Here is a 14,437-nt window from a genome sequence, read left to right as displayed (position 1 = left end):
AATGATATTAACGTTATGTAACTTGTTGTGTGACGAAAAAAACGTATCTTGACTTGTTCAAAGCATTAATCACAGTTGGCTTCCTTTTCACTTGAATTTTGTATCCACAGCCTAAGATGAGAAATTTAAAATTTCTATCAGCTGAAGTTCTTTTACTGCATATTATATCTATTCAATCGCCCCCAATTCACGTGGAAAAAAGGCAAGTAGGAAAACACTGAGCTTCGAGAAACAGCCATGTTAAGGCTAATGTATTTACCATTCCTTAAATATTTACAATCAAGACCACTCGTTTAGGAGACCTTTTCTCCAAAGATTCACACGTGCAAATAATTCTGTTTTCCGTTCGAAATGTTTTTCTTCCTATTCAATTGAACAACTGACTTAGCGTTTAAGCCGAGAAAAAAAATCACAAAGTTTGAATTCTGGGATGTTGTCCACTGTTGGCTCCATCAAGTTACGATTCTGCACCATTGACGCTCGTGGAAATCTATCTTAATTGACTACCAAGGACTGTATTTCTTATCTTGCAAATTAAGGTCTGTACATGACATTAAGTTCATCATCTGGTTCGTTGTTATAGTCAGCTTTAAAATTTAAACTTTACTTGTGCTGACAAGAAGCCACCCTAAAGGCAGGTGAAATGTTGCGTAAGCGTCTCCGCGAAAGGCACATCCAGACAACTTGCATGGAAAAACTGGCCGCAGCTATCGTAAAAAGAAAATTAATCAGTCCATTTGAATAAGCTTAAATTCAACCTCTTGACTCAGGATAGGAAACCGGGATCTGTGCACTTTAAAACACTGAGAGATTATATACCTGTTTGAGAAAATCTGTTGTGGTTTTTCTCTTTTGAATGGCTTTCTGTAAGTACATAACACGTGGAGTTCAATGCCTGAAATTAAACTAACAGATCATCCATCTCTGCTGTTTCCCTCGAAATATCCAAAACAATAATTGCCTTCAACAGAAAAGCCATTGAGATGTTCTTTCAAAAAGTCGATCTCTAAATCTCTTAACATTGTTGGCTTTTGGTCTTCATCCATGGCAAAATCTTCCATTAAAAGCAAACTACAGTGCGAAAACCAAGTTCCTGCCAAATTTGATTGACATTTTGACAACTGGAAATCATGATACTTTTTTTTTCGTCACGCACGTCACGCAGCTAGCTACAAACCATATATATAATTATAATTGGTGCCTTTCCAAATGCCACTGACTCCCTCCCCGAAGCCTCCATTGTTTATTAAAGCAGTAAAAGATATGAGTTCAATCCACATTTTTGAAAAATTGCTTAAACTGTGAAGTAAACTGTTAACATTTCGGCTTTACAACACGATTGTCTCTGGAACAACAAATTATATGTCTCTATATGAAGTATAAAAGCTGTTTCACCGCTGACCGCTCATATTTGGGTCGTTTTTTCTATCCCCGCTCGTCGCCCGTGATGTAGTAACTCCCAATTGAAAGCATGGTGCTGTAAACAACAGACGGATTCTCGGCAACAAATGATGCTCTCCTCTCGGAAAACGGAAGAAGAAGAGGGAAAAGAAGATTTAACAAACAATCAGCTTGACTTTTCACAACCATGGCATTTCAGCGATGTAGTTTTGAAGGTGGAAGAGGAAAGATTTCATGTTCACCGAAGTATCTTAGCGATGTGGTCGCCAGCTTTTTCGAAAATGTTTACCTCAGACTTCAGCGAAAAAACAGCTAAAGAAGTACCACTTCCGGGGAAGATAGCGAGCGAAATAAGAGAAATGCTGCTGGCAATTTATCCAACGTCCGCCAAAGGGATCGATGACGAGAACTACTCGTTCCTGTTGGATCTTGCAAGGGAATATATGATGGAGAAGCTCACCGAGAAATGCGAAGACTTCCTAATTCATAAGTTACGTTGGCCACGCCAGCAACACTCATCTCAGTGCTTAGACCTTCTTGTTACTGCACAGTCATACGATCTGGAGAGGTTGCAAGAGGAATGCATCAAAAATGCACGTAATCTAAGCCGCCGGGAACTTAGTAGTCACTCAAAGCGCGATGAAATCCTTTTGCCAAACTATAAGAAATTAGTTGATGGGATAATGGAGCGAATGGAAAATAAAATCATGGAACTTCAGCGCCATAGTAACGGATTTGGACTTTATTAGTATCCTTTGAAAGGGATTTGAAGTCTGAACTGGAAAGCGTCAGTCCTTCCGCAAAATTACAAAAAAATTAGTATTTCTGTAGATGACAGTTTATGACAATTTTATTATTTTTAGAAAACACTAGGTAGGGCCCTTCCTATACGTACTGTAAACGGATCTAGCTCTATCTCCAACCATTTCCGACAATTTCTTTATGATCTAAACACGTTTCGAAGCTCTGCGAACACTGCACAATAACCTCGCAATCCATCCCATAATGTTAGTCCGTAAACTACATTAAATAACACTACATAAAGTATGCCGGGTTCAATCCTGCCTGTTGGGCGACTGAATGCCATAATAAAAGGTTACACTGATCAAAAAAAAAGTTTTCGTCTTTGCAATGGTAACCACGTCATTTAACAAGAGTGGAAATTTCAAAATTTCTCATAAATCATAACAAAGGGCAATCGATAAATTTATTTCTCCATGGTTAAGTGAAAAACCAAGAGTAACAAATATCAAGCAAAACAGAAACTGAATTTTCGAGCGAATTTCAGGCTTACCCCCGCTCTAAACCATGTCTTTTTCAACATTCTGTTACCGATAAAGAAAACTGTATTATATGAAGAGAACCAGAAGTGTGACATCTACTTCCTGTTTGTTTGTGGAGGGCTGGGTCAGCCACGGAGATTGTTAAATCAGTCAGCCAAAGTGTAGGAATCTCCAGGGAGGAGGAATCTTGCAAAACGTTCCCCTGGTTGATAACCCACTAAAGGTTACCCTAGAAACATTACAGCCTCTTAAAGTAACCTTATCAAATCCCTTTGCCGGCACCTGTAAAACAAAAATGAGCTCAGCGAACTGAATGGTTTCAAATCACTGAATTACAACACGAGAAATCTTTACGGTTAACACAATTCAGAGCCACCTTACTTAACCGTGTTATCTAAACGACTCTTAGATAATGCGGGGAAAGCATTGCAAAACTGAAAACACCAATGACTATTAAAAAATGAAATAACAGTGAATTTATATAAAATGTTGAAGTGAATTTATAAATCATTTATTCGATGGGTTAACACATATCACATAGACAGACAGTTTGTGTTAATCCTCGCCTCAGCAGGGATCGGAAAATTACTAAGTAACCATAGACCGGCGGGGAAAAAGCGTTTGATCCTGTGCTATGTAAAAGTAAACAATTTTACGAATTCCTCATTGCAAAAAAGGGAATAGTATCAAGGGGCTTCACTAAATTGAAAAATGACTTTGACTTAGATGATATTACTGTGTCAAAGGTTTTTCTCAATTTGCTGTCAGTTTCATCGGAAACCTTTATTAGAAGCTTTCAGTTAAAACTGTTGGATGATATCGTTTTTACTAATAAGCGACTGGCTAAGATAGGTTATGTTCTACACGATACCTGTACGTTCTGCAAAGTGGAAACAGAAACCATCTATCACTTATTCTACGAATGTCCTTTTACTCTTCTCTTTTGGGAAAACTTTGAAAACTTCTGGTTTGTACTTTCAGGTAAAAGGGAAAAATTCACGTTGCAAGATGTATATATCGGTAAATTAGAAAAATGTGAGTTATTGAATTATCTTATAACTCTTGCAAAATTGCATATATGGCAAAGTCGAAAACAAGATAAAATTCCAGAATGTGAAGTTTTCTTAAAACAAGTAGACGTCAAATATAGAACTGAGAAATACATTGCTGTTAAAAACAATACGCAGAAACAATTTCAGGCTAAGTGGTTATTATATAGATGGCACTTATTTATAGTAAATAATAGTTTACAAATATAATTATAGAAATTGTTTAAAAATATAAATGTAATTTATAATTTATAATAGCTTACAAATGTAAATAGAGTATACTGAGAGTCTTGTAAACACTTTTTTATTTTCAAAATGGCAATAAAAAATGTGGAAAAAAAATTAACCATAGACCGAGAGGGCCTGCAAACGATTTAAACTTAATAATGTCTATTTTGAGCTTGTTATGCTATTTTATTCAAATTATCTCCTTCATCTATTGATACACTCACAGACGTGACACTGGCAGGGAGTTAAGTAGCTTTCGCGAACAAGCTCCTATAGTTTCAGCTCCGAGGTACTTGAACGTGACCAAAAAGTTTCGATCGCAACCCTTTCACTACAGGAAATTCAGACCAAAAGAAAACCAACGTATATTAATGCTGATCGTTGGTTCGACGCCTTTAAAAAGATGGATTTAAAGGTCTTTCAGGACAAAAGCTGGTTTTCAATAACATAACTTGTGACCGGAACGATGGCTTGGAGCTGTTCAGACAGTCTCAGACTTGTAAACGTGACCTTTGCCAACATCTAACGAGCTGCATACCTCACGTATCCAAGTCCAAATTGTTTGAAACGGTCTGAAATATCAACCTTTGTCTGGCAATATATGTGTTTGGCATTGAAATTAGTTCGGTGACACATGGTGTCTGAAAACATGTGTTTGGCACTAAAATTAGGAAGAAGCGCTCAGTCACCCCTTTACATAATATGAGCACGTGTTTTTTTTTAGTTCATTAAGAGCGACATGGTGTCTTGTTCAATACGAGTAAATAGAAAATTCAAAGGGTTAATGTTTAAAGCACCTAAGTATATTTACTTTATTCTTGCTTAGTTCTGATTAAGTGAAATCCTTTTAAGTCTTTTCCTATTGATTAGATAAGGCGTCTAATCCATGGATTTTCACACTGTATCCTGTAAGAAGTCTTTCCTCACCGATCCTTACCGAAATTACGCGTTCGACTTTCAACCGCTCAGTTACCCGGTGCAAAATTCAAGTTGAGGTAGACAATAGTTCTTGTTTTATAGATCTAAAAATAGTTTTCTAGGGAAAATTCAGGCTCTTGCCATGCAAAGCCCATAAATTTTATACTAGGAGTTAGGTCCCCCCCTACCTGTGTCCCTTGCAAGGAATACCCCAGTATTCCTGCTAACTCATATCCGCAGAACATATTGCAAAATGACTGTCAGAAAATCAATGACAGTCTTTGTGACTCATTTCACATCCACTATAGGTTCTTGAACATTTTAAAACCGGGTAATCCTCACGGAAAGATAAGGAAAATGTAATTACATGTATCTTGTTTAGTCTCATACGACCCAATAACGTCATTCATGGTTGTCTCTCACTGATCTCACTCTCACAAAGATTGTTGTATCATTTTACGGTAAAAATAATGTAAAAGTTGGCCTTCAAATCAATTTAAAGAAACTGCATGATTTTCAGAGCTTAAACACTATGTTCTTACATTATTTAGTGCCGGTGATCTCGTGCTTCCGGAAGACCAAATTGGGTATTTCAACACAGGGTATTCTCTCTTGATAATTGACAATCTGTTGGAGATAACAGATTTTTCAAATATTTCACCCCAGAGAGACATCAGAGAAAAAAAAACAATTTTTTCAGATCTTCAGGTGGAATATTCAACCCCTAAGCTTGAATAAGAAATAAATCATACCCACGGTTGCTTTGTTTACATCCGCATGGATCTCAAGCAACGAGTTTTAAAATATTTAAAAGAAATATTTACTGAAGTCCATAATACATCCGTTTCAGCGAACACTCACTTTCTTTTTTTAAATGTCGAACGTGTCTGGTCCACGACTTAAAAATTCTCCCAAATGCTGACAACCATTTTCTTACTTAGCACATGTAGTGGAGAGAATTTCTTCAACATCACAATACCAACTCGATGTCATCTAAATATCTTGGTCGTTATTGTGTCTCTACCCTGTCAATCTGCTCTTCATCAAGTTCTTGATTGAATCAGGTAAACTCTGGGGGATCCTAGACCTCACGTTCAATCCAAAAACCTAAAATTCTTGAATTTTCCGAGTCTCCACCAGGTGCTGTGTTGTGGCTGATATGCATTTAGTTGGAAGAAAAATTAGAAATTATCAAAGTTGTTGCGATCAGCACGTGTAGTTGATCTAGTTTCGCTACCATCTCTTCTTTAATTCAACCTCGTTTTGTTAACTGCTGCATTTAATGGAGCGCTCTAATTGCAAACTGTAAACTTGTCTGTTACTGTTTAAATCTTACTGACTTTTCTTAGAATCTAAATCGTAAACTTACCTTTAAAAAAAAAAAACCCTTGAAAAAAACTTAATTTAAAAAAAAGTTATCGCTAAAAAACGAGATTTTCAAGGCTTCTATGCAAAAAAAAAAAAAACGCAATAAAAAGCAAACGTGATGTTTGATCATCTTTCAAACTGTTTCATTATGCTAAGCTGTGACATCACTAACTCAGAGATAAATTATTAAAAAAAAAGAATCTAATGGAGGTTTTTCGTTTGTTTTTAATACCCAGAGAGGAGACTCAACCATAAGTTTTATCACAACTCCAAACATAAAAACATCATAAAAGAATTCGCTTTAAAGTAATTTGCAGAAAACAAATTCTGAAATACTTAGCACTAGCTTTCGTGCGACAAAATGTGTTACATGCAGTCACGTGCGTCTTAGCACATGAGTTGATATTGTATGCAGGACACGTACGGCCACTAATGTCAGATAAATTAGTTTGAATAACTAGCCATTGCTGACCTGTCAGCGCTTCACTATTTACAACCGTCGCTCTATACGCGCATATAGAAGGAAACATCCGAAATAAGCGATCGAGCAAGCTTATAAAAGCGAAAAGGAAAAAGATTTCCCACTTATTTAGAGGTGAAGATTTTCAGTTTTTATTGTAATTTCGAATTTTGTACTTTGATCTTTAAAAATGCAACATCACAAAATCGTCCTCTTCTGCTCCATGTCGAGCTTTAGTTTCTCCCCGTTGTGGACTAAACAAAGAAGCGAAACTTTCACGAATCTTTTGTACACGATCACCCACATCTTTGTTTACTTCCATGTTTGCACGCCTCATTTCTTTCCTAATTCTCATTGCCATGAAAAAAAAAACTGAACAAACCGTCAAGAGATTCGAATCTTTTAGCTGAAAAAATCAGCATCTTTTTACCAATACCTTGAATTGAGCCAAGAGAATAATATTTAATTCATTTCAAAGAGTGGAAGGGAGACGCGATCCTTTGCGGTATGACTCTATTCTTAAAAATAGAGTCATATGGAGTCACATCTACTTAAAAATACCATTATATTACTTGGTGAATTAACTAGTTCATCACATGCATGCCTTGAGGCGATTCATTCGAAGCGGACATACGGAAAACTTAAGAGAAGACTTCTCGAAAAAAAAAAAAGGAAAAGGAATTTTGATAACGCTGACTCCCTATAATTATCTTCTGCCAACACATTCTCAGTCATTTTCAACTTACACTGTTTTTACCACAACCCTTCCATGTGTCTTCCCTGACGCCCGCGGTTTCCAATCGTCTTAATTATGTACATAATCATCTTTAGGATTCTATCTATTCATCCTCTCATGAAGTATTTAGATATTCTTAACACTCTCACACATCAAAGCGATTGTTACATTTTTTAAAAGAACGCTTATGAAATTTATAAATGACTTTAAAGACGTGCCATACGTCTAAACTTTGTCCAAACTTCACTTAACAACCTTTAAAGGCTGTCACATTTGCGATAAAGAAAAGCTTTGACTTTGAAAATCTATTATTTCAATTCGCGGTTTTTTCTAAATATCTGCTTATTTTCCGTTGTACCTCCTCTAAGTCGGTGTTTAGTTTTCATTCGTTTAAGGTAAAGTTTTGTCTTTGTTTTGTCCGTTCATAGACTAACGACGGTTGCTTTCCTCATGTTTTTCCTGTAATAACTGGTGGATACTGTCCAAGTTTGGTCACAAAACGTGTGAGGAAGAAGTCGTTACATTCATGGATAAGCCGATGGAGGCACCGATTGAATGAAAGTGATTTATTCCTCACCTGCGCGAAAATATCCTTATTCTTCCTGTGCTTTTCGTCAGGTCCACAAAGGTTAGTACTTACTTACGCTATTTACTCTATACCACAAAGGCCTGTGGTTTTATTTTATTTTTTTTGGCTTGTTCTTGATAGAAAGAGAAGCCAACGAATTGCCAGGTTGGTGGTAGCTTGCAAGACAAGCCCCATAAAAAGTCTTTGCAAAATAAAATCTTATGCACTGAAAAAAGCCATAATTTTTAGATCAACTCGTGTAGCAACTCAATCGCACAACTTCTGTGGTTCTTTCGAAAAACAATCCGCAAATTGCCGGACCGAACGGACTCCAGCTACGCCAAGCTATGTGAATGCAAAAGAAGAAGTAATTTAAAATGAAGATATTACGGTTCCGCATACAGGCTGGACCAATACAAATATATGCACTTAATCACTGGATTTGTGCAGATTGGGTCTGATTACTGATCGTTATCATCGTCAATGGCGGCAGTTTTATCCGATGATATGTAAATTAGCCAACCCTAAGCCTAAACTTTTTTTATATTCAAAGAAGGGATCACTGTTTGCATTTTTCGGTTGACCATTTTCTGAGAATTTACCTTATCATTTAGACCGTGGCTACACCAACCAAACGAAATCACTTATTTTTGCATCGTTATTGTTGATCTGGTTGCCAGTATATTTGATAATATCATTTTCAAATTGATATCAGATAAATTCAAAACCATGTTTACGATTGAATTCTTAAGCGTAGGTGTTACAACTTCATATTACTCTGGCTGCAAGTTCATATAAACTAGACCCTTAAGATGAAATGATTTTTAATTAACCCTGTAACTTTCAAGATCTTATTGTTAATTCCCCGCTCTAATTGCTCTACATTTCCTTGTAAATTAGTGACAAGAATTTGGTGTTAGATTATAATAACAACTTCTACCTGCTAAATGTGAGTATTCTCATTACCTGTTTGCTGAATAATGTATGGATATTATGGGATGAAGTAACATGAGAATCAATCCTAAGAGTTTAAATTTTAGTCAATCTCTTCAGTAAACTCACGCAATGTCACGCAATACTCCTTCCGAAGAAATGCTGGAGTGATTGTTGCGTGACATTCTAAAAAATGAGTGCGAAGGAGAAGAGGCGCGTGATAATGATGATAGAACGTGGTTGTCGTTGGCATATATGGAGGACAATTCATGAATATGATAAGTTTTATTCCCTTTGCTCTGCCGTTTGGAATGAATCCTCAAACGAGTTCAGCTTACATCGGAGACGATTGGACTTTTGATTCTTCTCTAAGTTCCGGCTTTAGAATTTGCTGGCTTTTCGTAAATGACCTTGTTTCCAGATTTAGAACAATACTCTAACAGCTACTAATATAAGGAGATTACTGAGATATTTGACAACCTAATTAGCCAATCTATCCAGCAGTTCCAAAATCATTTCCAAGAATGACGACGAGCAAAGGCATAATTCAAATGAGAACAAATCGAAATAAACAGTGAAATGTAGCAGCTGACAGTGAGTGGGGATCAAAATTTTTGAATGTAAGTTTTCATTTTGTAAATACATCAGGTGTATTCGTTCCTTTTCCAGCTCAAGATATCTCTGTTAAACTTTACTTGCAACGTAAAAGACGGTTATATAACAAGCCTGTCAAAGGAGGTTTTCCTTCGTTTTCCTGCATTGACTCTTAAACCCTAAGAGTGACCAGCGTCTAATTTCTCCTTACAGTAATATTGCGATTCATTTATTAAGTTCATGAAAAGAGAGGAATGATCGCCAACCTAAGGAGCTTTGAATTCTTCCAGTAAATACCAAGAGAAAAGTATAGAAAAGAGTATTGAGAATATGGATACTGACGCTAGGGTCCTCAGTTTTCCCTACAGTCATGAAATACGTTCAGTGACCGGAAAACTGGGTTTATTTAGCCTCTTTATGAAGCTGCATCATTTTCTCAGAAAGACGGAAGTTAATTTTATTCTGGCGCTTTCTGAGAAGGCATTGTCAGTTTAGAGAAGTTGTTGATCAAACCTCTCTGGCCCTGAATAACAAATACCTTTGTTAGAAATCGTTGTATGCACCATAAAAATGCAGCAAGAAGGCAAAGCAGTTCAAGAACATGAACAAGACTTTTCAGAGCCGTGGGAACAGAGCGATGTTGTTCTACTGGTGGAAGGACAGAAAATCCATGTCCATCGTCTCATTTTGTCAATGTGTTCTCCTGTTTTCTCTCGAATGTTCTCCGCTGAATTTAAAGAGAAAGATGCCGAGGAGATCCCGCTACCCGGTAAGAAAGCTGCTGAAATAAGAGAGATGTTGCTGGTTAGTTATCCGAGTTTCTGCAAACGAGTGACAGACAACAACTTAGATTTCTTGTTGCCTCTTGCTCGAGAATATCAAATGACAGCACTCACACAAAAATGTGAAGATTATCTTCTGTGGGGAAAGGAAAAGAAGAACGAAATCAGCTCCATCATGAAAACCCTAATCGTCGCCCAAAATTTTTCCTTGGAAAGACTGAAAACTGATTGCATCAAGAAAACGCGAAATCTTTCCACAGAAGATATAAAAAGCCACGAGTTGTACGATCAACTCGAGCCTCTCTCTCAGAGGAGGATGGTTGAATTGCAAATGGATAACATGGAGAAAAAGCTCAGTGAAGCTAAAGCCGAGCTAGAGAAATCCAACGCAGAGATTTCAAAGTTACAAGGAAAGATTAAAGAGATGAAAAAAATGGCTTCCGAAGGTTTGGAGTTCGTTGGATCAATTGCTACCAACCTTGGAAATCACATTCGTCACGCCATGCAAATGAATTCGAGGTTTCAAGACTTTGCGATGACCACGGAGCAACATTTGAAAACCATTCAGAACGACACCAGCAGTCGTGCTACATTCAACGGTCGGGATAAAGTTTGTCTATCGTTAAATGGGACATATTCTCCTCTAGTAAATCTCCACTATAAGCTTTTGGCAATTACAAAAGAGTTCAAATAGATGCCAAGAAAAATATCTATGTTTAAATATTTCGTCGATAAATTTGGCATATCTTGTTAGGGCGTTTCTGCTACTACTACGTAACGTAAATTGTATTTCCAGACATCAGTTCAAAGCAAGATTGGAATTATTTGAGATTCCACTGAAGTAGCTGCTTGCAGATTCATGATACAGGTCTTTTTAGATAGCAAAAAGTTTACTCCATCCCGTTATTAAGTATAGCAAGTCTTGTTATCGTGTCGATCTCTGTCGCTGCTTAGTAACCTAAATTGTGTTTTTGAGCAAGAGTGGAATCATTGATTTCTTGGCTCCAGTTCTAGATGCAGATTTCAATATCTAGTTTTATGTTCCTATTGTTGGTAACAACAGGGTTGACTGTAAGCTTTCAGGAGTCTTCTTGACATGATGTGGTAAATTACTTCACAATTTAACAATACACGGAAAACAATCGTTCTTCATTACCTCTGTCATAAAAAAGCGTGTGCATCATTGAACAAACCTCTGCTATAACTGGCAGCTGTATGTGACTTCCAATGATTAGTAAATAATGATAATAGAATTATCACACTTAACAAAACCAAATGCAGATCAATGAGTCTTTGTGACTCAATCTGCTCTTTATCAAGTTCTTGATTGAGTCAGATAAATAGTAGGGGATTCTGGACCTCACGTTCAATCCAAAAACCTAAAATTCTTAAATTATTCGAGTCTCCACCAATTGCTGTGTTGTGGCCGATATGCATTTAATTTGAAGAGAAATTGTCAAAGTTGATACGATCAGCACGTGTCGTCAATCTAGTTCCGCTAGATTGACAACACTTTCTTTAGTCAACTCCTTTTGTCAATTGCTGCATTTAATGGAGAGCTCTAATTATGAACTTTAAACTTGTCTGTAACTGTTTAAATCTTATTGACTTTTTTCAGAATCTAAATTAGTAAATCTTAGCTTAAAAAAATTCCTTGAAAAAAACTTTATTTCAAAACAAGTTGTTAAAAAACGAGATTTTTCAAGGCTTCTGTGCGGAAAAAAAAGCAAAACAAAACAAACGTGATGTTTTATCATCTATCAAACTGTTTCATTATGCTAAGCTGTGAGACCACTGACTCAGTGATGAATCATTAAAAAGAAGTCTAATGAAGGTTTTTTGTTTTTGTTTTTGTTACTAAGAACGGAGACTCGACCATAATTTTTATCACAACTCAAAACATAAAAACATCATAAAAGAATTCGCTTTAAAGTGATTTATAGAAAACAAAGTAATTCTGAAATACTTAAAGGGCATGTAAACCCAAAAAACGTTCATTTTCTTTTCACATAGATGTTTAGTAAATATATCAAGTACACCAAAGGTACCATTCGTTTTTTCTCAAAAGTCCATTTTCACTTTGTAAAAGCTCTTCCAAATTCGAAACATTCGCCATCTTGAATGGCGCCATCTTTCCTGTGACTTCACGGGTGGATCCTCCAAAGTCTCGTTTTATAATCGCGTGAGGCACGAAGGAGTCTTTTCTACAGCCGTTGTTTGCTGGTCTCGTCATGATTTTTTTACGTACAGTTTGCTTCAATATAATCAATTTTTTCGTAATGGTGAAGCGTTGTGCCGTCCAGTTTTGTACTGATTCAAACAAAACTGGGCATACAATGCAAATATTTCCAAATGACGCAAATTTGAAGCGACAATTTGTGAAATTTGTTCAAGTGAAAATAGCCGATTTCGTCGAGCCGTTCGAACGTTCTGTTGTTTGTAGCAGTCATTTTTATTCCTGGTGCTGTACCGACGATTCAGGCCTCACCAGAAGCAAATTATTCGGAAGACGAAAAACGACCCATACAGTCGGCAGACGACGAGGATTCGGAAGTGGCTGACCAAACTGAGAAAGAAGTTGAGCTCTTCAAAAGTTAGAGGTCAACAGAGAAAGTACAAAATCGATTTACATGAGAACGTTTCGTTAATTAAACAACAATAGCTTTATTGGTTCTCTAAAAACATCTTTTTTCTCATTTAATGAAAGATTATGGGGAAGCCAGTTGTTTGGGAGCCAGCGCTGAGCCCGTAAAAGACACTGACATGTCTGAACCTTTGCCTGTCGAAACACGTATCAAAGAAAGAGAATTCGTTGATATCAGTGTGTTATAACGTGATCTGGAATTTTGTCGGTTCTATACAAAGAATTCTATACAGGATCCCATAATCAACCCTTATGTTCTATAAGAAAATCCATGCCAGCCCCACTTAGTGCTTCCTTTGAGAAACCCTGCAGAGAAACAGCAGAAGAATTTGTGTCACGGTTTTCACAGCAGTGAAAATACATTCAAAGGTCAGTAGGATAATATTCATCATTTTGAGTACAACTTAAAAGATCCTGATTTCAGCTTGCAAAACTATCTTTTCAATAATGCAAATCGAAGCAAACACAAACAGGGTTGGATAATTATGAAGGCCACGCAAGGAAATGCACATGATACAACTTGTTTTATCGATGGAAATGCTTCTGAGATGAAGGATATTGTTTACCGCACAAGATAGCACAGCGACCCTAAAGTGTTTGCTGAGATATCCCCAACACCAACGAACAAGCTATCTGTAGGCAATATAGCGAAATTTCCTGCCAGGAAAGAAGCGAAAAACAACTAGCTCTAGTATTGTATTATTAAATCAATGGCAGAAACAACTCAAGTAAATCGATCTCAAAATGTAACAAAACAGATGAAACAGAAAATATTTAGCTTAGTCGTTTCTGGTGTGATTATCTGTGCTTTACTGCTGCCTGTAAGCGTACTTAGCCGTCTCCAGCACCCAGAAATCGAGGCAAATTGACTGAAAACCTGGATCAGCTCAGTGATACAACTTATCTGGGTTTCAGGCCATTTTGCCACAATTGCCCGATTTCCGTACAACAAACACTTTCATGAGTTTTCGGCATTGGTTGACAAGTTCCACACTCGCACCTTTGATAATTTTATATAAAACACTCTCAGGCCTGTTCCAAACGTCGTGCTACTGCCGTGCCGAACTCAAATGAAATAGTAATTTCGATTTAAGCACGGCAGTAGCACGCCGTTTGAAACCATTAAGCGCGGCACGGCTGAATTAGGTTCGGCACGACTACTTAGCGCGGCAGGCCTTGCCGTGCCGCACGGCAGTAGCACGACTTGGTTTCAAACGTTGTGCTACTGTCGCGCCGAACTCAATTCATAAATTAATTTAACGGATTTTGCATTATTTGCATACTATTACGCATACGCACTAATAAAAAAAAAGACAAATCTACCCGTTTTGCCCGAAAGCTTGAGAGAAGAGGAATCCGACGGTGACAATAAATTGCTTAGGGTTAGGGTAAGGGTTTGGAAACGCCGGCACGATCGTAATACAGTAACTTGCTGGCTCTCGTCAAGGGAAACCAGAAGAAGAATAAATGAAA

The 14,437-nt window shown here is 37.1% G+C and overlaps 1 protein-coding gene across 1 annotated transcript; it reads left to right on the top strand.

Annotated features, from left to right (window-relative positions):
- Nucleotides 1–1,277: 1,277 nt before the first annotated feature.
- Nucleotides 1,278–12,153, top strand: LOC113673912 (uncharacterized). Its single transcript, XM_089194917.1, has 3 exons — nt 1,278–2,149; nt 5,431–5,481; nt 10,069–12,153. Exons 1-3 carry the CDS (start codon nt 1,509–1,511, stop codon nt 11,012–11,014), a joined length of 1,638 nt encoding a protein of 545 aa, XP_089051043.1. The 5' UTR covers nt 1,278–1,508; the 3' UTR covers nt 11,015–12,153.
- The last annotated feature ends 2,284 nt before the right edge of the window (nt 12,154–14,437 follow it).

Source organism: Pocillopora damicornis, chromosome 14 (assembly GCF_964200805.1).
Source record: "Pocillopora damicornis chromosome 14, jaPocDami1.2, whole genome shotgun sequence".
NCBI classification, from domain to species: domain Eukaryota; kingdom Metazoa; phylum Cnidaria; class Anthozoa; order Scleractinia; family Pocilloporidae; genus Pocillopora; species Pocillopora damicornis.
The sequence above is the reverse complement of the archived record's forward strand: the minus strand, read 5'-3'. Positions and strand labels throughout refer to the sequence as shown.

Coding starts and splice junctions, on each gene's coding strand:
- LOC113673912 (XM_089194917.1), top strand. CDS start 1,509: ATGATGCTCTCCTCTCGGAAAACGGAAGAAGAAGAGGGAAAAGAAGAT. Junction 2,150..5,430: donor AACGGATTTGGACTTTATTA/GTATCCTTTGAA, acceptor TACATTATTTAG/TGCCGGTGATCTCGTGCTTC. Junction 5,482..10,068: donor ATTGGGTATTTCAACACAGG/GTATTCTCTCTT, acceptor TGGCCCTGAATA/ACAAATACCTTTGTTAGAAA.